We start from the raw sequence: 23,631 nt of genomic DNA, 5'->3' as shown, positions 1-23,631 counted from the left end.
AAATTGAATTTGTCTGAATAGCCTATATACCAAATTGCAAATATGTAGATCAAAAATTCATTGTGTATATAGATTGAGAAGTATTCTTACACGAACACACACACACATTCCACTTTTATATATATATATATATTGCTACCTACATATTACTATATATATTATCTATTTACTAGCGGGATCTGTGGAAAATCCACAGGGGACTCATTCATATGTAATATATTGATGTTGGCATTCTGTAGATGTTCAGTGTAAATGGAGACGCTCTGGTATTATTGCAGCTTTTTTGTTAAAACTGCAAAAGTAAATACCTAAGTTAGCACGAACGCCCGGTAAAGCCTGGTCGTAAAGTATGCTTAAATATGATATTTTAATTCTTGCAGATTTCGTATATGTTATTATAGTGTTAATGTTCTATCGATTTTTATATATTATGAATTCGCGATTTCAAAAATAAAAAAAAATATATCCATATGACTTTGGTGTATTAGCTTGAATCGAAACTGAAATAAAAACTTACGAAAAAAAAAAATATGTGTGTGTGTATATTCAGCCATAATCGAAACCAAAACTTATAAAGAATTCTTGATAATATTATTTATAAAAAAATTTAGATGACTTAAGTGCCATCAGCTATAATCAAAAACAAAACCAAAACTTATGACGAATTCTTGGTAAAATTATTTATGACAAGAAATAAAAGTACATAACAATTAAATGACCCGGATGTAAGCGTGACACAAAAAATAACACACGCTATCATATTAATATATACAGATTATAATTAATGGTTCCCATATTGTATTAAATCGTATACTATTTTTTATTTTCTTTCTTTACTGGTTTTTTTTTTTACTCCAAACAAGGCGCAATGCCACTTGGATGTAAAAGGCTACTATTTAAGACCAAAATATGGGGAGTTGAGCAGGGAGATATCTGTTAAGATTTACTCAGTAATTGATTGTCATCCAACATGTGCATTGCTTTTTTGAGTCGTCTTACTCAAGAGTGTGTACATTATTTTGGGACACCTTGTATATAGTTCCGTTAGAATTTGGTGTCGAAAATTTTTCTTTTGTCGTCAAATGTAATTTTTTGGAATCAAAGAAATTTATTTTCATTTCGTCAAACAATTCTGGAATCGTTGATGTGCGAGAACCTTGAAATAATCCTCATATATCTTGTTATGCCTGATATGCACTTTGGGTTTTTGTGTCGGAGAATCTGAAACTGCAGTTTCTTGAATAGTGCAGTGTAGCATCGCTGTGGCATTGGCAGTAAGAATTTTATCAACATTTTCTAACCATTCTTGTTGCGGAAATGTCTGCTAAGATTGAAGATGAAGAATCAATGAGTGGAAATGTGTTTGAGAGAATCGTTAACACGCTCAATGCCAACGTGTAGGAATTAGCACAGATGTGCACGCCAAGAATGGAAAAATGGGAAATAATCCAAAAGACTGAATGGTTGAGTCTGTGCTATTTTAGTTGGAATCTGCTTTTGTTTTATTGAGAAAAAGGCAGATTTTTGCTTAAATGGCTAGAATCTCCCAAAACTAAGATTTCTCTGATTTCTGGTAAAAAAATATTTTTTTTTTTTTTTTGGAATATGAAAAACTGACTTTTTTTTTTTTTTAAATGAGTATTGATAATTTTGATTTAAAAAAAAAAATTTTTTTTAGATGATTATTGATAATTTTGATTTTTTTTTTTTTTAGGTGAGTATTGATAATTTTGATTTTTGATTTTTTTTTTTTTTTCACTACTGTTATCAGGAAAATGAAAAAGCACAATATCAAAATAATGACAGTTTGAGGCTACCATAATTTAAACAAAAAAACACTTTTAAACACTTAATTTATTCATTTATATCCATTTTAACTCTAGGAAAACAGGTGCTTCTTTAGAATAACCCTGCTATAAAAAAAAATAACGCCTTATTAAATCGTTCAATATTTTTGGTATTGCAACTTTATTAATCAAAATATATTAAAATCCGGGGCGAACCTGAATGAGCTTTCGCCCCTGCCGTAAAATTATTACCGTCGATAATAGACTTAACTTTCATATTAGCAGGAAAAAAAATTTTAGAAGATTATTTAATGACTTTTGACGTTTAAATTTAACGTTCTATTAAAGTTTTCTTTTACACCAGAAAAACAGCTTAATAAGGAGAGTTTTCCTGATTGACCGAAAAGTGGGGTATCAATTTAATAGGACGTTATAATTTAAAAGTGATCCCCTATGTTAAAAGTCATTAAATAAACTTTAAAAAGAATTTTTTCCGGCTAATGTGAAAGTAAAGTCTGTTATCGACAATAATCCACAGAAAATGTGAAAAGGAATTAATTTTGCTGTAGGGGGGGGGGGGAGCTTGTTCAAGTCTGCCAAATCTCACTGCATTTCAATAGGAAAGAAATATTTTTTTATTATATTTTTAATGTTTATTTGGTACATGCATAAATTGATATAATTATTAGGTCGTGCAAGAGAAGCCATGTTCAGGTCTGCAAAACGCTCACTATGTTTGATGCTTAGGTGCATGAAACATCGAAAATAAGGTTCATGTAAAGCGGTAAACGTAAAAATTAGTGAGCGCTTTGGGTTGCCATAGTTTAACCAATATGACGGTGCGCAGACGTAATATTATCATGTGAAAGGAATATTTCAAAAAATTAAATGAAAAACATTTGTTTAATATAAATTTAGAGCATGACACGAAAATATTGGAATATTCTTTAAAATGTTATGACATAGCATTAGGTAAATGAAAAAGCACAATATCAAAATAGTGAGAGTTTGAGGCCACCGTAGTTTAAACATGGCGATACAGACAAGTGTAATATCGTATTATTTGTATTATTTTGTCTACTGTTCTCCTCTTGGAGAACAACATTTCAGTCGATGCAACCTACGACCTTCTTCGTGTGCGTCTTGTCGCAAAAGATCAGCGGTTAAAACGCTGTGAAAATATTATCCAAGATAAAAACAGTAGTCCAATTAATATTACAAATTATGATTGATTGATTGTTGATTGATTGTTTTTGTTTTACGGCATATCAACCCTTTCTAGGTCATTTAATGCCGAATCCAGTGATTTTGAAGAAAAAGTTTTTAATAGAATATTTGATTTTTTTTTCCAAAAAGTTTCTATTTAACCCATAGTTGGGACCCTAACAGGTACTACCACTCCGGGTTAGAGCGGACCTGGGAGCAATGGCAATTAAAGGGTGGCTCCACGCTCCCCAAAGCCCGCAAACTAGGACCTCACCATCAGATATAGTTTAAGGTCATATCCAGGACCGGGTAGTAGGGAAGGAAAAAGAAAGGGGGAGGGAAGGGGCTGTTGATTTTGTTTTGTTTTGTTTTTGTAGAACATAATTAAGTTTTACAAAATAGAATAGAAAACAAAAACAGAAATCGATGTAGGTGCATTTCGTCTCAGAAAGCCAATAGGCAGCCTGATCTGGTAGCACCAGTACAAATTATGAATCTTTATCGCAAAAATTACAAAACATTATGTAATAAATACAATTATAAATTTTCAAAAGTACATGGTCCGGGATACGACCTTAAACTATATACGATGGTGAGGCCCCAGCCTGCGGGCTTTGGGGAGTGTGGAGCCACCCTTTAATTGCCATTGCTCCCAGGTCCACTCTGACCCCGAGTGGTAGTACCTGTTAGGGTCCCAACTATGGGTTAAATAGAAACCGACTTGAAAAAAAAATATATATTCTATAAAAAAAAAAATTTTCTTCAAAATAACTGGATTTGGCATTAAACAACCTGAAAAGGGTTGATATGCCATAAAACAAAAACAACCAACCAACAATCAAAAGTACTTATCAAAATATATCGATTTCATAATCAAAGTATCCAAGAAAAAAAATTATCTAAACAGTAATGGGAGTGTTGTAGTGTCTCAGCTAACCCGTAACCTCTAACCTTCTTCAGGTGTCTCTTACCAAACTCAGAAATTGGCACGGAATTTCAAATGGAACTCTTTATTCAACCCACAAGGATAGCATGTTCTTGTTCTGTCAGCCATGACTGCACAGAAGTCTTAAATGATTCAAAAGTGTATTCTGAGTACTGCCCATGCTGAGGATTACACCTTCCACTTCCAGAAGGGTGTAACTTTACAACTGAATTTTTACCTAGTACTTCATTTATTATGCTGGATTTCTGCTTAAATCGCAAGAACCTCCAAGAACTGTGAGTTTGTTGTTTTCTGGTCGAAGTCCACTTCTTTTTTTTAAAGATCAGGCTGTCTGAAGATATCGGCTTCCTGACCTAAAATGCATCAAACATTGATATTATTGTTTTTTTCCCCCTTTGCAAAACTCAATCATGTTCTTCAAAGTCAGAAACAAAATACCAAAACCAAATTGCTAGAGCCATACTTCCAAATTTATTTTATTGATGTTCAGTTAGATTTTATGTTAAGTAAAAAAAAAAAGTAAATGCTATTAATAGCTCTCTCTCTCTCTCTCTAATATATATATATATATATATATATATATATATATATATATATATATAAAGTAAATTCTTGGTACAGCAAAATGGAAGGAGAAATTTCAGAGGAAACATAATTTAATTTAAATACCAAAGAAACAAAAAAAAAAACGGGCAGGTGGAATTATTAAAATTTTTTAAATTTCCTTAAGGAAATATATATATATATATATATATAAGTTTTAAAATATATATGGCGATTAAGCTACACTGAATATTCCACGTTTCATCCACTCTAGGACTCTTCAGGCTCTACCTATGTATTGAGCACTTTTAAAGTACACATTTACGCATAAATTTATACTTTCGCATATTAATTTTATGTGAGTAAATGAAGTAATTATATATATATATATATATATATATATATATATATATATATATATATATATATATATATTTCCATGATCAAAGCTTCTTTCTTAGAACTGCACGCCTGTGGAATTGTCTTCCGTTTTCCTGCTTTCCAGCTGTCTATAATATGGTTGTCTTCAAGTCCAACGTGAACAAGTTTCTGGTGAGCCGTTCCACTTAAGTTAATAAATTTACCAAACTTCCATTACTATCGATTACTATATTGTCCTTTTGACTACTGTACACTCTTTAACCCTTATCCTTGAGTGGCCTATCGGCCTTGATAAGTGTTGCCGCCTATATATATATATATATTACGCATTCGGTCAAAGAGCAATGTAAGCGCCACTTGATACTTTTCACGCAAAAAAAGGTTAAATGTTTGGAGCATAATGATTTTGCTCGTTGTAATTTCTATTTTCCAGAATGATTTGAATATTAACGCAACCTTTTCCGGTCCACCTATTTTTACGAAACATTTTTTCTTGCAAGAACATGCTTCTCCAAATCTGCGCTTTCCTACAATGGAAGAATTACTGACATATTCTTCTCCACTATTTTGCTTCCATTTTGCTGTTTCTTTTTCCCCACTGGTCAACCTTTCTTGTTCTCTTTCTTCCAGTCATACTTGAAGGGGCTTACAAAATTTAATGTTTTTTAGATGTTCGACTTTAATGAACAACAATGATGTTGGTGCTTTGTTGATTTGCAAGTCTGGAAAAATCAAAACAAATAGAACATAATTGGGTAGAGAATTTAAAGAAAATCTATGGCCTTAAGTATCCACATTTCAACAGACGTATATCAAGTATTCAAGCACTTATTTTTGCATAAATACTTTGAATTCAACAATGATTTGTTGGGATTAGATGCTCCTTGATATTTTACTTGTTTTGCGACAAAAGTCTCAAAACTTAAACTTTTGGCGCTTACATCGTTCTTCTACAGAACGTGTAACATATATATAGAGAGAGAGAGAGATGAAAATTCTGGAAATATAGTATGACGGAGAGATGAAAAGGAGGGGGGCAGAATTATATGTTCATGAACATTTCGTCTTTATTTCAAGACTTCTCCGAGATGACTGATTTCAAGAAATGAAATACAAGTACAATTTTTGAAAATATAGTTATTGCTTGTTAATGTGAAAAAGTATGTTTTTCTTAAATTGTTTTTGCGCATATCGTAGCTGTTAGAATTCAAAATGTATAATGCATTTGTGACATGAAATGAGTGATATTTTTTTCCTGCAAACGACACATAGCTGTTGAAATTAAAAAATGTGGTACAGTTTTAACATAAAAGAATGTTATATATATATATATATATATATATATATATATATATATATATATATATATATATACGCACACAAATGTGCACATTTGCTTCCTGCATAGAAGATGCATCAGATGTCTCAAACGTTTCACATATATAATTCTACAATTATTATTATTATTATTATTATTATTATTATTATTATTATTATTATTATTATCATTTATTCACTAGTAATAATTACACAAATCATCATCAAAGAATTCTCTTTGAGAACAACTTGTAGCATTCTTTGGAGTCTGAGTGACGCCCATACATACACACACACGCACACGTGTGTGTATGGGCGTAAATATAAAAATAAAATATTAAATACAAAAAGTAACATCGTTTTCATGCTTCAAAAAACCCTCATAATCTTTAAATCACTATCCTAGAAGCATACGTTGACTTTTATATATATATGTTGGTCAATGGGAAAATTATTCCCAACAAGCATTTAGGTAAAAATGCACTTTCGTATAAATACTTGAATTCATTCAAGAAAGTATCGCTAACAAAAACAAATAAAAACATCTACATAAAAGTGATACATTTAGTAGTCCAGCGAGGTTAGCCACGTGGTAGAGGTTTAGGCTTCTTATCACGCTTATTATGCTAGATTCAGCCACTCTGATGAGTCGTGGACGACGAAACACGTGTCAGTGGATAATTATATTTAAAAAAAATTATATATGTGTATATATATATATATATATATATATATATATATATATATATACATATATAATTTTTTTTAATATAATTATATATATATATATATATATATACACACACACACGCAAGATGCAAGCAAAGTCCACAGTGTTTTATATATATATATATATATATATATATATATATATATATATATATATAGAGAGAGAGAGAGAGAGTGCTCAATGGAGGACAGAGCAGGTATATAGTCTGTTTATTATACAAATATTATTGGTTACATGTGTGCATACCTGTTTCAGTGGAGTCCATATATTTAAAGAGACTCACGTCGTCAAACCAAAGAAAGTTTCAATAAGTTTTCTTCTTTGGTCTGACTAGTTGGGTCTCTTCAAATAGGGACTCCACCGAAACATGTATGCACATATGTAGCCAATAATGTTAGTATAATAAACAGACTATATATATATATATATATATATATATATATATATATATATATATATATATATACACACACACACACAAAATACAATACAATATGGCCATGTAAGACATTTTCTACATGTGTTTTGAATTCAGTTATTGGGGGGGGGTCGATACCTATAATATAATAAGTGTTAGCATTTTATGTTTTTGCAGACTATACATATCTCCATTTCCTTTTATGTTTTTTCTTTTCCAAATCCTTTTTTCATTTCATTTAAAAAAAACAACTTTACAACAGTTTTTTTATAAACATTTTGTCTCTGCTGAGTTGTTTAATGATTTTCTGCTATTCAACAAAACACGTGTAAGACATACTGTAACGAAAAATTCAGGCGTTTGTATAAGAAATAAGAACTTCATGAGTGTGAATTAACCACTAGTTTTGGTTTTGGAACAATAATTAATGATATATGCATATATATATATATATATATATATATATATATATATATATATATATATATATATTTACTATTATATAAAAGTCACTTTGCGCGTGTGTGAACTTTTTTCCTCATTAATTCAGAAACAGCTGAGCCTATCAAATAACAAATTTCACACAAAAGTAATTTATATTTCTGGCAGTGTTCTTGGATATGTTTTGTACAGGAACTCATTCGATAATGATGAAAAAAAAAAAAAAAATCTCATCCTAAAAATAGTCGTCTCTTATAGATAAAACAGAATTTTTACAAGGGGGATATTTTACGTTACACCAATATACCCTTGGCAGTATAACGTAAAATATCCCCCCGGTAAAAATTCTTCTTTTTATCGATAAGAGAAAAAAAGACTATTGTTAAGATAGGATTTTTGTTGATTTTCAATACTTATCGAATGAGTTCCTGTACCAAACATATCTAAGACCACTGCCAGAAATATCAGCCGACATGATATGGTAAACACAAATGGAATTTGATGAACGGCATTATCATTGTTATTTTTTTATTTATTTATTTTTTTTTTGCAAATTAGTCCACCGGGCAAATTATTCCATATAATAATCAATAGACGATTGATTCTATAATAATACATAGGCAATTTGCATAAATTAAAATATCATGTTTAAGTGTATTGTACGACCGGGCAACGCCGGTTGTCCAGCTGGTGTATATATATATATATATATATATATATATATATATATATATATATATATATATATATATATATATATATGCACACACACGCATCTTTAGATTAGGAATATATACTGCAAAGGGTTAAAGCTGTTTTTCCATCAATTCATTTTCGAAGAAACTGCAAATTATTTTTCTTTGATTTTTCCTGGAAGCGTTACAATTCTCTTTGGCAACAGTTGCTGCCACCGCTACCAAACCTTGGCATGACCATTATTTGAAGATAGCAGTACCCCTCCTGCATTGTCGCCGTGGATAATCTCTTGTCCAACAACGCTGTCTGCTGTCTTGTTGCCAAAGCAACTAACAAACTTCACATCACATGTTCATTCGGGTTTTTTTCTTCTTACACCATATGTCAGACGAAATCCTAACTGCTCTCGTGTATGTGCGTATGTGTGTGTATATATATATATATATATATATATATATATATATATATATATATATATATGTGTGTTTTATTTCAGAAAGTTTAGATGAGATAAGTCATCCTACCGTCGGTTTCAAACCTGATCATTAGGGATCGTTTTAGATACTCTTCAGCCTATACTCATCTGTTTTAGATATATAGCAGCGGAAAATAAACAAAAAACCTTAATTTCAATTGCAAAATAGAAAACGGGGCTCATCAGCTGTTTACCATGAGACTTTTTCAGAGATTTAAGAACAAGACAGCTATTAAATTCATGGCTCTCCAGTGGAAAATATCACTTCACCAATAACAAAATGTATACATAATCCTGTTACTATTTCACTGATATATAAATTTAAAAAATAAATAATTTAAGATGTATATTAATAAGTAAATAAATAAAACGTGGAATAATACTGTTGAAACATTATTCTTAAGTATTGTTCTCTGATGTTTGCTTGCATATAAAATCATATTGGCATAAAGATGCATAAAATAGATTTGATAGCAGACAGGCGAATGGATAAGAGGAAGGATTCATTGCTACACAAATCTAAAGACCCAATATATAATCTAAAATAAACTTTGAGCATTTTATTAATATACTAGCATTTCGGCCCGGCGTTGCCCGGGTGTTTGGAAGTATATGTTGAGCAAAAAAAAAAAAAAAAAAAGCGGTCAATTTTTTTTACTATGACCCCTTAACATTTATTGTTTGGGGCTCAAATCAAGTTATTAAGTTAGATCCGTGTCCAAGGAACCTATGTCAATAATTTTAAATGTTTAGACCCAAAACTGACGGAGGAGTTTGGTAGAGTTCTCAAAGGTCAAATCGTTGAATTTTGACCCCTTAACATCTGGCCGAAAACCGATTACAAAGATTTTCCCAAATCTCAGTACCCTGTATATCAAATTTTGAGTCTGTAGACTTAAAATTGACAGTTATTGCATATGGAAATGTACACAGACACGTTCACTTTTATATATATATATATATATGATTATTTCCACAGCCAAACAATATATATCTATATATATAAAAGGCAAAATGTGTTTGTGTGTGTGTATGACTCACAAAAACTGTTAACAGAGGTGACAGATTTTCACAAGAGTGATATCGTTTTAAAGCTCGGCCCTTTGGACGACAAATATCAAAAAATTGGCCAAAAATATTAATTTTAATTATTGGCAGTTTTGTACAAGGAGGAGTCGGTTTTTTTGTGTCACCATTTTTGCAAGTCATTACTACACCACCTAAACATCCGGGCAACGCTGGGCACCCCTGCTAGTCTATAATATAAATCTCACCTGTCTGTATGTATGTTTGCCAAAACTTTCGACAGAGGCAACGGATTTTCACGAGATCAGTATCATTTTGAAGATCGAAGTCTGACGACAAATATTGAAAAAAATTAATTCCTTTACCCTCAACGGGGCAGTTTTTTTCAAGGAGGGGTCGATTTTTTGCAAGTCATCGTATCGGTTGGATTGACTTTGCCTAAACTGTATTTTGAGTAATCTACATCACAAGGTAATAGTCCAAAGTAGGCATTTTCCTGGAGCAATTTTCTTTGTTTGGATCACTTTCCACACTGCTATTAAAGACATTCAATTTGGATTTTACCATACAATTTGGATGTGATTTTTTATATCCCTTTCAATAAATTCCCTTACTCTGATATTTAAATACTTAAAAAAAATTCTAATTGTGATTTTCCATGTCTCACTGACTTTACCAAATAAGGTGTAAACCATTATAATTATTTGCTAATATTTTCTCCTCTGAAGAGATGGTAGACATCGAAATCCTATACGATAAGGAGTTATATGTCAAATGTATTCTTTGTCTTACATAGACTAATAAAAATCTTTTTATTTGAAATTTAAACATTTTGCTTCATAAATTTTTAAATTTATTGAATGACTAAAAATGTATTTATTTGCTCTATCTTGTATATCGAGCAATTTTTATTTAGATGGGATAGTACTTATAGAATATTACTGCTAATAATATTTTGTAAGACTTATAATCACAGGTTTCTATACCAGTTGATTGTTAGATAATTTTATTTTTAAGTATATATATATATATATATATATATATATATATATATATATATATTTAGCCAGTAGAGTTTAGTTTCCTAGAAGTACATCCAATGAAACAACATGTGTCTACCAAAGAGTGCTCAATGAGTAAACAGAGCAGGTATATAAAATTTATTTATACAAACATTGATGGCTACATATGTGCATACATGTTTCTGTAATCACCCGCGTTGGGGGATTACGTCTCCAGGCCAAGAATTATCGTTGATTACAGAAACATGTATGCCTCAACGATAATTCTTGGCCTGAAGACGTAATCCCCCAACGCGGGTGATTACAGAAACATGTATGCACATATGTAGCCATCAATGTTTGTATAAATAAATTTCATATATATATTATAGGAGAAATAACCAAGGTGATCAATGACTTGTGCACTAGCATATATATTTCTTAATTCGAAATATTATGATACATCAGTTTGATTTTTCTAAATGGAAATGCTGAAAATTATTTTTATTTTTTTCTGCACGTTTTAATTTTATAAAGAACTAGCAGGCTGCCCGGCATTGCCCAGTCGTAAAATATGCGTAAATATGATATTTTGATTAATGCAGATTTCGCATTTATTATTAGATTATATTGGACTCAATACATAGTAATGGTTTAAAAAGTTTTTTAAAAAAATGACTCGTGCGCCGCCACTGAGAATCAAAACTAAAACATGTAGCTTACGATTTCTTTTTTCCTTTGACGTTAATGGCTGAGCTATGAATACATGTTTGCTACAAGGCTAAAAATGAAACCATGAACTAATAGCTATTACGTTACGCATACATCTTCGTTATGTTCTCATTTGACCGTCACCTGCCAAATTCCATTTCTTCAATTTTCACACTTTTGCACCGATTTTCCATGGCTAAAACCCAAATATAATGTTTCGCATGTATTTGAATACCCTATATATTAAGTTTCATGTCTGTAGACCAAAAACTGACAGAGGAGTTTGGTAAGCAAATTTTTTTAAACATATATATGCATATATAAATATATATAAAAAGATGTTTGTGTTTACTATAAAATTTTTACGCAAATATTAAAGTCATGTAGAATATCATCATGAATATAATTACACGTAATAGTTAACTAAAGATGATCGTCCCATAAGAAAACCGAAAAAACTAATTATTGATATATTTTTTTGACGAATGAGAATAAAGACAAATTCCAAAAACAAAGAAAAAAGTTATTTAATTTGTAATATCTTTTAAAATGTTGTCACAATTTGAGATGAGTAATATATTGTCAACCCAAAAAACCAAAATCAAAAATTTATTACTTATATTTTTGGTATACATGCACACGTCTACGGGACACTGCCTGAATTCTTGTTCTATTAAAAAAATTATGGAGTGGTAAATTCCAATTGTGAGCAATTTGAACCAAATATATGCATTCGGTTCAATTTGGGTTCTACACCGCAAAACACTATATACATGGTTTTGCCCAATCTTTTATTGAACAATCTATTTCTGATATATGCCGCCGCCATTAAAGCGTACGTCCATAGACTATGGGGTAATTTTGATTTGATAAGTAGACATCTTGCCACATTGAAAAGGGTACGTCATGCTCTTTCGGGTGTGCCATTTTGAAAGGAGAAATACAGTGCTGATTTCTCGTGTTTAATACGATGGTTAATTAACAGAAGTTCAAAGTCTTTACTAGTAAATTCAGTCCCATTGTCTGAGTGAATACATTTTACCGAGCTGTATGGGGCGATGTCAGCTAAATATTTCTTAGTGGCGAGGATGGTGTCGGATTTGTTTTTAAGAAAGAAATCATAATTAAACCTGGATAATCGTCAACAAAATTCAATGTATACCTTAAATTATCTCTTCTTATCGAGCCTGCCAAGTCACAGTGCACAAATGAGAGAATTTTCGTGGCCTTTTTGTTTGGTGTTTTGCATATTTCGCCATTTTTCTCTGTGCACAAATATCACAATTTGAGTGATCATCTGAAGATATTATTTTCATGCCTTCATTGGTTGATTTTTCTAACCGTAAGTTATAAGTAAGATCGTCAAAATCATTGGGGTCATATACGCATTATAAATCAAAAATATTTTAACAACTAAAATAGGGAATTAATTAAAATGAACTTTTAAAAGAATGTGCAAATTAGCTAGATCTTTTGCAGATGAATGCAGTTCCACAATCCATATATAACAAAATTGTATTTTCTTTTTGCATAAATAGGAAAAATGGTTTTTGATATGAATATCAATACAAAAAAAAAAGAAACATTTATAGGAGTATATATACACACCTATAAATTTGTATATACAGCCTGGTGCTGCCAGATCAGGCTATCTGAAGATATTGGCTTCCTGAGACGAAATGCACCTAACATTGATGCTTTTTGTTTTTCTACTTTCTTTTGCAAAACTTAATTATGTTCTGCAAATCCAAAACCAAAAACAACACCCCAACTTTTCCCCTTTCTCTTTCTATCTCTCCCCACTTCCCGACTGGTTTCCTCACTTAAAATATACCAAACATTAATATTGTAAGCCTTTTCCCTCTCCATTGCAAAACTCTTTCATGTTCTGCAGGGCAGGGAACAAAAACAATAAAATCCACTATAAGACAACCAAACCAAACCAAATCCTGCAAACTAGCGATTGAAGATACAAAAAGCTGAAGAATAAAAACCTTCTACAAAATAACTGGATGCGACATGAATACTATTTTCAAAATAACTGGATTTGGTATTAAATAACCCGAAAAGGGTTGATATGCCGTAAAACAACCAAAAAAACTTTGTGTGTGTGTGTATATATATATATATATATATATATATATATATATATATATATATATATATATTATTGCTGGATTACCAATAAGGTCATGAGGCCAAATTTAGATATAAATTTTCCAGTTTTTCTTTGTTTTTTGTTGGACATTCTCTAATTTACACCAATTAAAAAATTGGTATATGGGGTCATCTTAATTGTTTATGAAATCAGTGGCTAGCATTTAGATTTTAAAAAGTTTTGTATTTTGTGGCGGCATCTTGTAGTTTTAAAGCAAATTATCTCCCTTGATTATAAAGTTAGGGACTTAAGTTTAGATTGAAATTTTCCTGTTTGTTTTGTGTGCATCCTGTATAAAAAAAAACAAAAAATTTCTAATCCTACGCAGACAGGTATTTTAGCGCGTAGTTAATAGTGATAACAATCATTTGACGGTTTTTCTCATCTACCGTAGCTGTCTGATTCTTTAGTGGCTGATAACAAAAAAGAAGAAAAAAAGAAACCCTCTCGCAATCTCATCTGGCGTTTTTCCATGAGAACCTTTGCAATGCCTTACAATTGGATGCCATCTTGCTTGGCTTTGCTCCCAGCAAAAAACCTTGAGCTAAAAACTTCTCGACAAAAATGGTTGTCGGTGTAAAGTTCATAATTTTTCGTATTCAACCTTCAGATATTTTTAAATGTGGCAATGCATCTGTGCTCGAAATTGTGACATGGTCCCTGGCCTTTGGTAGAGGTCATTTTAAAGCGCCTTTGCATATAGCCAAGAATCACCAACATTTAATATGAGTTGGGGTAAAAAGTTATTCTTTTAATGAAATAAGTAAATGAACAGGTCTCAACCTATACATTCAACAAATTTTTGATCTACAGACTTGAAATTTAGTATATAGGGTATTCAGACATCTGGAAAACTTTTTAATCAATTTTCATCCAGACAAAATGATTGCTAAGTGGTCAAAATTCAAAAATTGGTATGTGGGATTTATCAGATTTTTATCTGTTTGTTAATTTTTTCACTATGCATGCAGAAATCGTTCATATGATAGCTTTCTTATGTTAAGAATAAGTAGGTTTGAAAAAACATTTTAAAGAACGTGGCAGGCTGGCATAATGGTTATCATACTTGACTCACTGTCTTTAGGTTTTGTTTTCGATCTCAGCTTGAGTATTTTTTTTTTTTTGTACTTACAAGAAATGAATTGTTTAAAAAAAACACAATACTCGCATGCACATGTCTCAGTTTCTGCATGAATTAAAATATAATATTTATGCGTATTTTATGTCCAATCTATGCCCTTCCCCTTGCCAAACTTTCACAAAAAAAAACCCTCAACTAGATACAAGCATTCTGTATGATTTTCTCCGCTCTTTATCTGTGCCTAAATCTAGACACAGATTCCATGAACAAAACTTCTTTCTCAGAACTGGCCACCTTTGGAACACTGTTCTGCTAGTCTACTTCCCGATTGAATACAACATGGTAGACTTCAAATCCAGTGTAAACGAGTTCCTGTTGAGCCGTCCCCATAAATAATCAAATTCTACTCAATTTACACCATAAGCGATTACTATACTAGAGTTGTGACAGTGTGACAACAGAATATTCTTTTCATTCTTTTGACTCTCGGGTATATATCCGACACAGTAAGACACACTTAATCAACCGAGAACTACATCCATCTATATAAAAGCTTAACGGATATGTACTCAAGAGTCAAAACAATGAAAAGAATATGCTGTTGTCACAGCTCTAGTGATTACTGCACCACCACCTCACATTCATTAACCCTTATCCTCGAGTGGCCTTCAGTGCCATACCAAGTAAAAAAAAAACATTTTATATAAGAAATAAAAGTATAAAAGTTATTTTAATGTTAGAAAATGTTCATAGTGTGAATATGTGTGTACTTGAGTATCTGGCAGTGTGGCATTGTGTATGTATGTGTTAGCTTTGTTCTTGTAGTGTGTGTGTGTGTGAAGCTGGACTGTGAGTCATTAAGTTTTTTTCCTTTCATCACTCGGGAGGGGTAACATTGTACATAAGGAAGACGTGAGAAAATCAGCAGCAGCTGTAGGATAGCTGACTAGCAAGAATATTAACAGCAGCAGCTGTCTAAGCACATATGCAAATTAAACAAGTGTGCACGCACTCATGTCACAGGAAGGAGGGGGAAAAAAAAGGAGAATAAAAAGACAGCATATCGTCAAATAAAAAGAGTAGAAGCAAAGTGTGTGCTAGGAAAGATGGATGTGTGAAGTTGAGGGTCAGAAAGTGTTGGCTATATGATCGGCATCAAGTGGCGGGGAGAGAGACTTTTAAAAAGCACATGTAATATGGCAGAGCGTTGGAAAGACACTTTTTAAAGATAATGAAATGTGTTATAGTTGGAAGAATAATGAATAAATGCTTTTTGTATTCACCCCCCAAAAATTGCCGAGTCATATTTTTTTATGTGCTTCTTTGTTTGTTCCTGCGACGATACCAGACAATGTGTGGGTCCAAGAGATGTTGAAATGTAATAACATGGTTAAAGTGTAACGGGAAGGCAGTGTTCAGTAGACCTGCAGGTTCCCTTTCCTTCTGTCAGCTAGTTGAGTTTCTATAGTTTTACCTGCTTGTCTCCTCGTTATTAAAGAAGTTTCCAATCTCGCCCTGGATTATTACGTTCCCATATATGTGTTACTGATGTGGTAATGTGATTATGTAGTATATTGTCACCCCTTTAAGAAATAAAAAAGATTCTTAAAGTTGAGCACTGTCTGGGAAATTAAAAAAGTCGGTCAGCTGACCTTGTGTTAGAGATCGTGACTTGCTGTTTCTTGATCACTTTAAGATCGTCTGTATTAAACGTTTAGCTTCATTAATGTTAAAATTTGTCTTAATTTTGTGGAGGTGAATGGTGGCCTTGGAGTATGTTTCTTTGTTGATGGGGTTAAAGGTGGCTTTGTGGTAAGTGTTCAAATCTTTCAACTGGCGTGGATCATCGTGTCCTGCACTGATGATTGCGTAAGCATGAAACACTATGTATCTATGTATATATATTTAGGCAGCATTTTTTCTCTTAAGCATATTTCATTTTCATTTTGTTTTTGTTTTTTTGTCTATTAATTCTATTTTTGCTTCTTTCCAACTTCTGAGTACTTCACAATCTTTCGGGATTCATCGTCAGGGATAGATTAACCCAACTGGTTTTGAACAATTTATATTATTTTTTCTAATTTCATTGGTTAATTATTTTAATAACTTTACAAACATTTGAGGATGTTATTACTTTTGATAAAGTTTATATAATTAATAGTAGTTTTTTTATATTTTTTATTAATAATGCTTCTAGTATTTCAAGTTTCCATTTATTATTGGTTTATTCAAGAATAGATCTGTTGTCAACCATTTTATTTAATGAAATAATTATTCATTTATGCCTACATGCTTATGCAATCATCAGTGTAGGGTAACAATTCTTGCCGGTCATGGGATTCGAACACAGCCATGAAGCCACCTTTTGCTTCGTTTGCTGAGCCTCTACCTCAGGGCCACCAAACAATTGCCACGAGAATGAAAAGAATTAAGAATTATTAAATGACGAATTTGGACAAATACAATGACAATTTGGATTGTTCGCATGAGCGGAAGTTGTGAACATTGAATAGACGCTAGTTGTCTGCCTTAGTTATAATTCCACAGACAGTCCTCATCCTGAAGTACTATTTCAGGCTCTTGATATGTGTGTGTATATGTATATATATATGGCATAATCGTATTGACACACTAGTTCTTGTCAGATCACCGAAGTTAAGCAACGTTGAGCCTAGTTAGTACCGAGTGACCATTTAGGAATTCTAGGTACTGTATGTGCTCTCCGCTTATCTCGGCATTTGTTTGCAGTCGTCCTGTACATACACTTCACTTGCCACTGGTATTTAACAATGTCGACTCAGGAGAGGTGTGGTTGGAGATTGCGCACCTCTTGCCACAAAAATTTCATGCGCAGACACCCCTTCGTGGGTATCCATAGTCTGTCAAAGACTAAAGGAGCCTGTGTGTTTTATATATATATATGTTAGTGGTGGGACGATTAATCGGAATCGTTAATCGTAAGAATCGTGTATTTTGGGGAGAATCGGAATCGCATCGTTAAAAAATACGTTAGATTTACGATTCTTTCATATTTTTAAGTTGAACTGTTTGTTTGAAGTGAGATTAATGCTGTCAAAAATTTATGATAAAAATGTCATAGAACTTTTCATCACATATTTAATATGATGTACAAGAATTTTAGTAACTAGTTTAAAGGTAATCTTTATTTATCTTAATGAGTTTTTCTTTTTTTTCTTTCTTTGATTTAAAAAAAAACATTTTTTTTACTTTTAGCTTAACATGCTTTTATATTTCACCATTTCGTTTTTTAGTAATAAATGCTTCTCTACATTAAAAACCGACCTTATGTCTAACTCTGCCCTCGTGGGGAGGCAAGTGAATAGGAAGTGATATGGTGGCTGAAAAACATTTTTCAACCACCATAAGAGTATTACAATTTAAACCCTGAAGAATTTCCACTATGCGCTCTTGTTGTTCTAAGTTAACTAGCCACTACTTGTGTTTCAAACTTAAAAAAAAAGCACTTTAAAATAGTAAAAACGCTAAAGCTTTTTTCGTTTTGGAAGGGAGGTTTCAGGCGCTCCTATTATCCCAAAGAACCAGCTATGTAAACACTTTGCACTATTTTTCAATAATTATTTTTTTAAATAATTCTTTACAATCAATTTTTATTTAAAATTAAATTATTTTCTAAAATATTTTGTTTATATATGTTTACATTTTGTTTTTAAGTAAAATTAAGAAATTAATTTCAAAAATATTGTTTATATCCAACTTCTTTCAAAAGGGTTACTTTTCAGTAGCTTCACCTGCTGTTAACCTAAATTTTCCGAATGTCAGAACGAGGCTCATCTGTGGGACCTACTTATCTAAGCTTCACCGATTTTTGTTATTATGATTTATCTGTTTTATTTTTGTTTGTTTTGGGGTTTTTTTTTGTTTTTTTTGCCGGAGTTTATGTAATTATTAACAGGAAAATTGGTAAAAGTCAAAATGGAATCTGCGCTATTTTTAAATATTATTTTCAAGTTTAATTAAAGTTTTACGATATCCTTTTCTTATTTTTATTTTGTATTTTTTATTTATTTATTTATTTTTTTATTTTTTTTTAATTTTTTTCTTTTGGCCGGATTTAACAAACAAACAAAATGAAAACAAAACAAACAAAAAAATTTGGTGCTTATGCACTTATGTTACCGTTAGTTTTTAATGAAGAGTTTCTAATTGTTTTTTAAAGGAAAATTGGTGAAAGTCAAAATTAGCACTTGTGGCGATAAACAAAAATAAGCAAAAACCTTTAGCATGTATGTACCTCTCATGGAATGTCGTAACTCGAACCACAGTAAAATGTTATTTGGTGCTAGTTTTCTTATTGATCCACGCTATTTTTAAATAGTATTTTCAAGTTTAATTAAAGTTTTATGATACCTGTTCTTATTAAATTGTTAGGTGAAAGTACAGAATAGATACACAACACTCTCCTGTCCTCATGTTAAGAATGGCTTTCTGCAATATATTGCATAGGGGATATATTTAGAGATATCATGGGGACATTCATATTGGTGAGAGTATATAACTGAGAGGGGGAGATAGAAGAGAGAGGCATTTATACATTTTACAGTGTGTGAATCTGATAACATATTTCTTCTTACTTAGACATATATTGTAGAGGGGAGGGTTATCAGTTATGACACAAGGGGGAACAGTCATTACTTATGATAGAGAGGGAGACATATTTCTTAAGATGGAGAGACACATTACTTAAGTATGGGGTTTATATACAATGTTCATTAATACGATGAGGGAGACAATGTTCATATAAATGATTCACGTTACCTTTAGTTGTTGAGAATGACACAACACGAAGACACAGTTACAAAATACGATGTGTTCTTTATTACATTCGGCCGCTTGCAATGATGATTGGTTCCAGGAATTCAAAGATGACTAAATGATTAAAACTTTCTAACCCTTCGCCTCCAAAGGGGGACTGCCTTCTGTCTCCCATCTGTCCAACTCTCTCTGTCTGTCCGACCCTGTATGTCTCTGTCTCCTAAAACTAGCAACTATATTGAGAATTCATTTCCTCATGACGTCATATGCATGTACAAAACTGTGATCGAACTCACATGGCCTGAACATGTGTGATTCTCACATGTCTGCAGACAAGAATTCTTACTAACCTATTTTTTTTACCTAACTTATTTTTTCAATATGTTTTTAATTTTCTATTTTTCGCTTTCTATATGACCTTATTTTAATTCCGTTTTCATAAAAAGAATTGAATAATTAAATTCCTTTTCAAACATCATATCTAAACTATTTTATATGAAAACTAAACAATGCGTAAATTCCATTTCTGACCTTATTCCTGAACGTTGCTTACAAGGTTCGATTCTCGGTCTATCCTATCTCATTTTTACTTATTTAATGTTTTTTCTTACTTACAAGAAAAAGGGGATCTTTTCTTTTAACATTTCTAAATGTCATTATTTCAGCACGGCTCAATAAGTGCATGAGTACCTTTTATTTTCTTGAATAAAATAAAAACTACTCGACGAGAACACTACTGTTTTTGTTTTAATAATTATTTTTTAGTCAAAAATAAAAAATAAAAATTTCAATTGTTCAAAACGTTTTTTTCCCAAAGTTTATTGGGATTTTTTTTAATTACCATATTTTTCATGAACATGCTCTAAAAATGTTTAAAAACTATCTAATATTTTTTCACTTTTCATGTTATAAGCCTCTATATACATGGCCTCATCTACATGAGACCATTTCATTTCTCCTACCGATCCCGATATGTATTTCAGTCTTCTTTTAATACGAGACCAGTAGGCTTCAATATTGTTTGTGCAAAAACCTGTAAGCGGTTCCACAAAATTTTGTGAATGGTTTACAGTCCCGTGAACATAATTAAACTTGAAAATAATATTTAAAAATAGCGCGGATTCCATTTTGACTTTCACCAATTTTCCTGTTAATAATTACATAAACTCTGGCAAAAAAAAACAAAAGAAAAACATCCGGCAAAAAAAAAAAAAAAAAAACAGATAAAAGCGTAATAACAAAAAGCATGCACAAATTTCAAGCCAAAATAAATAAATAAATAAATAAAAAAAACTAGATCACACACACAAAAATTCTTTCCTTGTAAAAATAATAACTTCTCCCTCAGTCGAACAACATACAACATCGGAGCCGATGCGTATTTCACTGCAGGGGAAGCATTCGTGTACGTCCGCCCTTTTTCTTTATATTTTTTAGTATATAAAATAACTCCTGAAATGGATTGTTAATTAATTTCATGGTGCATGTTTAATTCATGGTTAAAATATTTGTTTTGACTTTTATCTTCAATGAAAGAAATTTTACAAAAAAAATCAAATCGTTTTCGAAATTCCCTTAATTGTATTTCCACTTTTTCGCTGTACCAAATTTTTTCGCTACACAAAAACTTTCGATTATATAATGGTATATTTCAAAACAACAATTCCATGGGAATCGGAATTGTACTTGGTATCGGAATCGTTAATCAACATTTTCCTGGAATCAGAAAAAATTTAGGAATTGTCCCAACACTAATATATACTATAATAAGTTCCAGTATAAGAAAAAAAATTTCGCACAACTTATGTCCAATCACAAAGATTTAAAATCAGCATGTAATGCTACTGAATTTTTTGTTTAGAATTGTTCGCCAACAGTTTCTCTCCAGGCCCCCCACCCCCCAAAAAATTGAAAAATTCAAGATGAAACAGGAAAACATCTGCATATTTTGCCAAATACTTTTTACTTTGGAAATGGCTTTATATATATATAAAGTGACCTTGTCTATGCAGAACAGTCTCTCCTAAACTACTCTGTCAATTTTTTGTCTACAGACTAGAAATTTGATGTGTAGGGATCCAAACTCTGTGGTGGAAAATGAAATACTTTGGGATGAAACAAGAAAACATCTGCATATTTTGCATTTTGGAATGTCCCGACTTTATTCCAGGTTGCCATTGGAATGTCTCGACTCTAGTCCAGGTTTCCATTGGAATGTCTCGACTCTAGTCCAGGTTTCCATTGGAATGTCTCGACTCTAGTCCAGGTTGCCATTGGAATGTCCCGACTCTAGTCCAGGTTGCCATTGGAATGTCTCGACTCTAGTCCAGGTTGCCATTGGAATGTCTCGACTCTAGTCCAGGTTGCCATTGGAATGTCTCGACTCTAGTCCAGGTTGCCATTGGAATGTCTCGACTCTAGTCCAGGTTGCCATTGGAATGTCTCGACTCTAGTCCAGGTTGCCATTGGAATGTCTCGACTCTAGACCAGGTTGCCATTGGAATATCCCGACTCTAGTCCAGGTTGCCATTGGAATGTCTCGACTCTAGTCCAGGTTGCCATTGGAATGTCTCGACTCTAGTCCAGGTTGCCATTGGAATGTCTCGACTCTAGTCCAGGTTGCCATTGGAATGTCTCGACTCTAGACCAGGTTGCCATTGGAATGTCCCGACTCTAGTCCAGGTTGCCATTGGAATGTCTCGACTGTAGTCCAGGTTGCCATTGCAATGTCCCGACTCTAGTCCAGGTTGCCATTGGAATGTCCCGACTCTAGTCCAGGTTGCCATTGGAATGTCTCGACTCTAGTCCAGGTTGCCATTGGAATGTCTCGACTCTAGTCCAGGTTGCCATTGGAATGTCTCTACTCTAGTCCAGGTTGCCATTGGAATGTCCCGACTCTAGTCCAGGTTGCCATTGGAATGTCTCGACTCTAGTCCAGGTTGCCATTGTAAATGTCTCGACTCTAGTCCAGGTTGCCATTGTAAATGTCCCGACTCTAGTCCAGGTTGCCATTGGAATGTCCCGACTCTAGTCCAGGTTGCCATTGTAATGTCCCGACTCTAGTCCAGGTTGCCATTGGAATGTCCCGACTCTAGTCCAGGTTAAGAACAACTGAAATTACAAAAAATTAAATATTTGTTTTAATTCTCAATGAAATTTTTTAATTTCATATATTTTTTTAATTTCGTATTTTTTAATTTTACACTAAAAAAAATCATTGTTTTTGTTTTAAAATTATTTAAAATGAGAATAAAAAAAATGATTTCAGAATTTTATTTCTGTTTTTTCGTTTATTTTCTTAAAATCTAGAGAGGCGGTAGCTTTTGCCAAAGTCCGTTTGTCACCGTTTGACCCTGTTTTTGAAGATCTCTACAGTTCCTGGGCACAACAACTTGCCAAGGAAGGAAATTATGAACAAGCAGCAAAATGGTAAGTACACCCCTACTCCTTAGCTTTACCCCCACTCACAAGAGAAAGAATGTCTTTTCTATTTCTATTTATGTAATAAATTTTTATAAAGATTCACCCATTGTCATATCCACCAAACAAAAATTATGTCCAGATAGTTTTAGGGGGTCTTTTTTCGTGGCCTTTGGGCTTAGATCAAATCGTAATTTCAATGAAAATCTTTGCATATATTTTTAAACAATAAAATTTCGGTACTTGCGCAGTTTAATCAAGACATTAAAAAATGAAAATATAAAAAAAAAAGATTATATTGTACGTATCCGTTTTGGATTGAAGATCTGCAAAAAAAAATTTCACTTAATTTGATCAAGTAGTCTTCTTTTTTTTCTTTTTTTTTACAGCAGAAAAACACATTTCTATGAGTGCATTAAAGTCAGCCATTATGGAATTTTTTGAACATGACATGGGGAGATAATTCAATTTAAAGCACCGACACTCCCTCGCTATCTTTA

General features: G+C 32.2%; 1 protein-coding gene across 1 annotated transcript in view; it reads left to right on the top strand.

The window, feature by feature from the left end:
• The window catches only part of LOC145259124 (gem-associated protein 5-like), an 827,294-nt gene that overhangs the window by 769,345 nt on the left and 34,318 nt on the right, over window positions 1-23,631 (top strand). Inside the window, exon 21 of the mRNA XM_080116800.1 lies at window positions 23,021-23,140. Within this exon, the coding sequence (XP_079972926.1) occupies window positions 23,021-23,140 (120 nt within the window). The remainder of the gene's footprint in view (window positions 1-23,020; window positions 23,141-23,631) is intronic.

Source organism: Euprymna scolopes, chromosome 34 (assembly GCF_053919585.1).
Source record: "Euprymna scolopes isolate OS-2025 chromosome 34, ASM5391958v1, whole genome shotgun sequence".
NCBI lineage: Eukaryota > Metazoa > Mollusca > Cephalopoda > Sepiida > Sepiolidae > Euprymna > Euprymna scolopes.
This window is presented reverse-complemented; position numbering and strand designations above follow the sequence as displayed.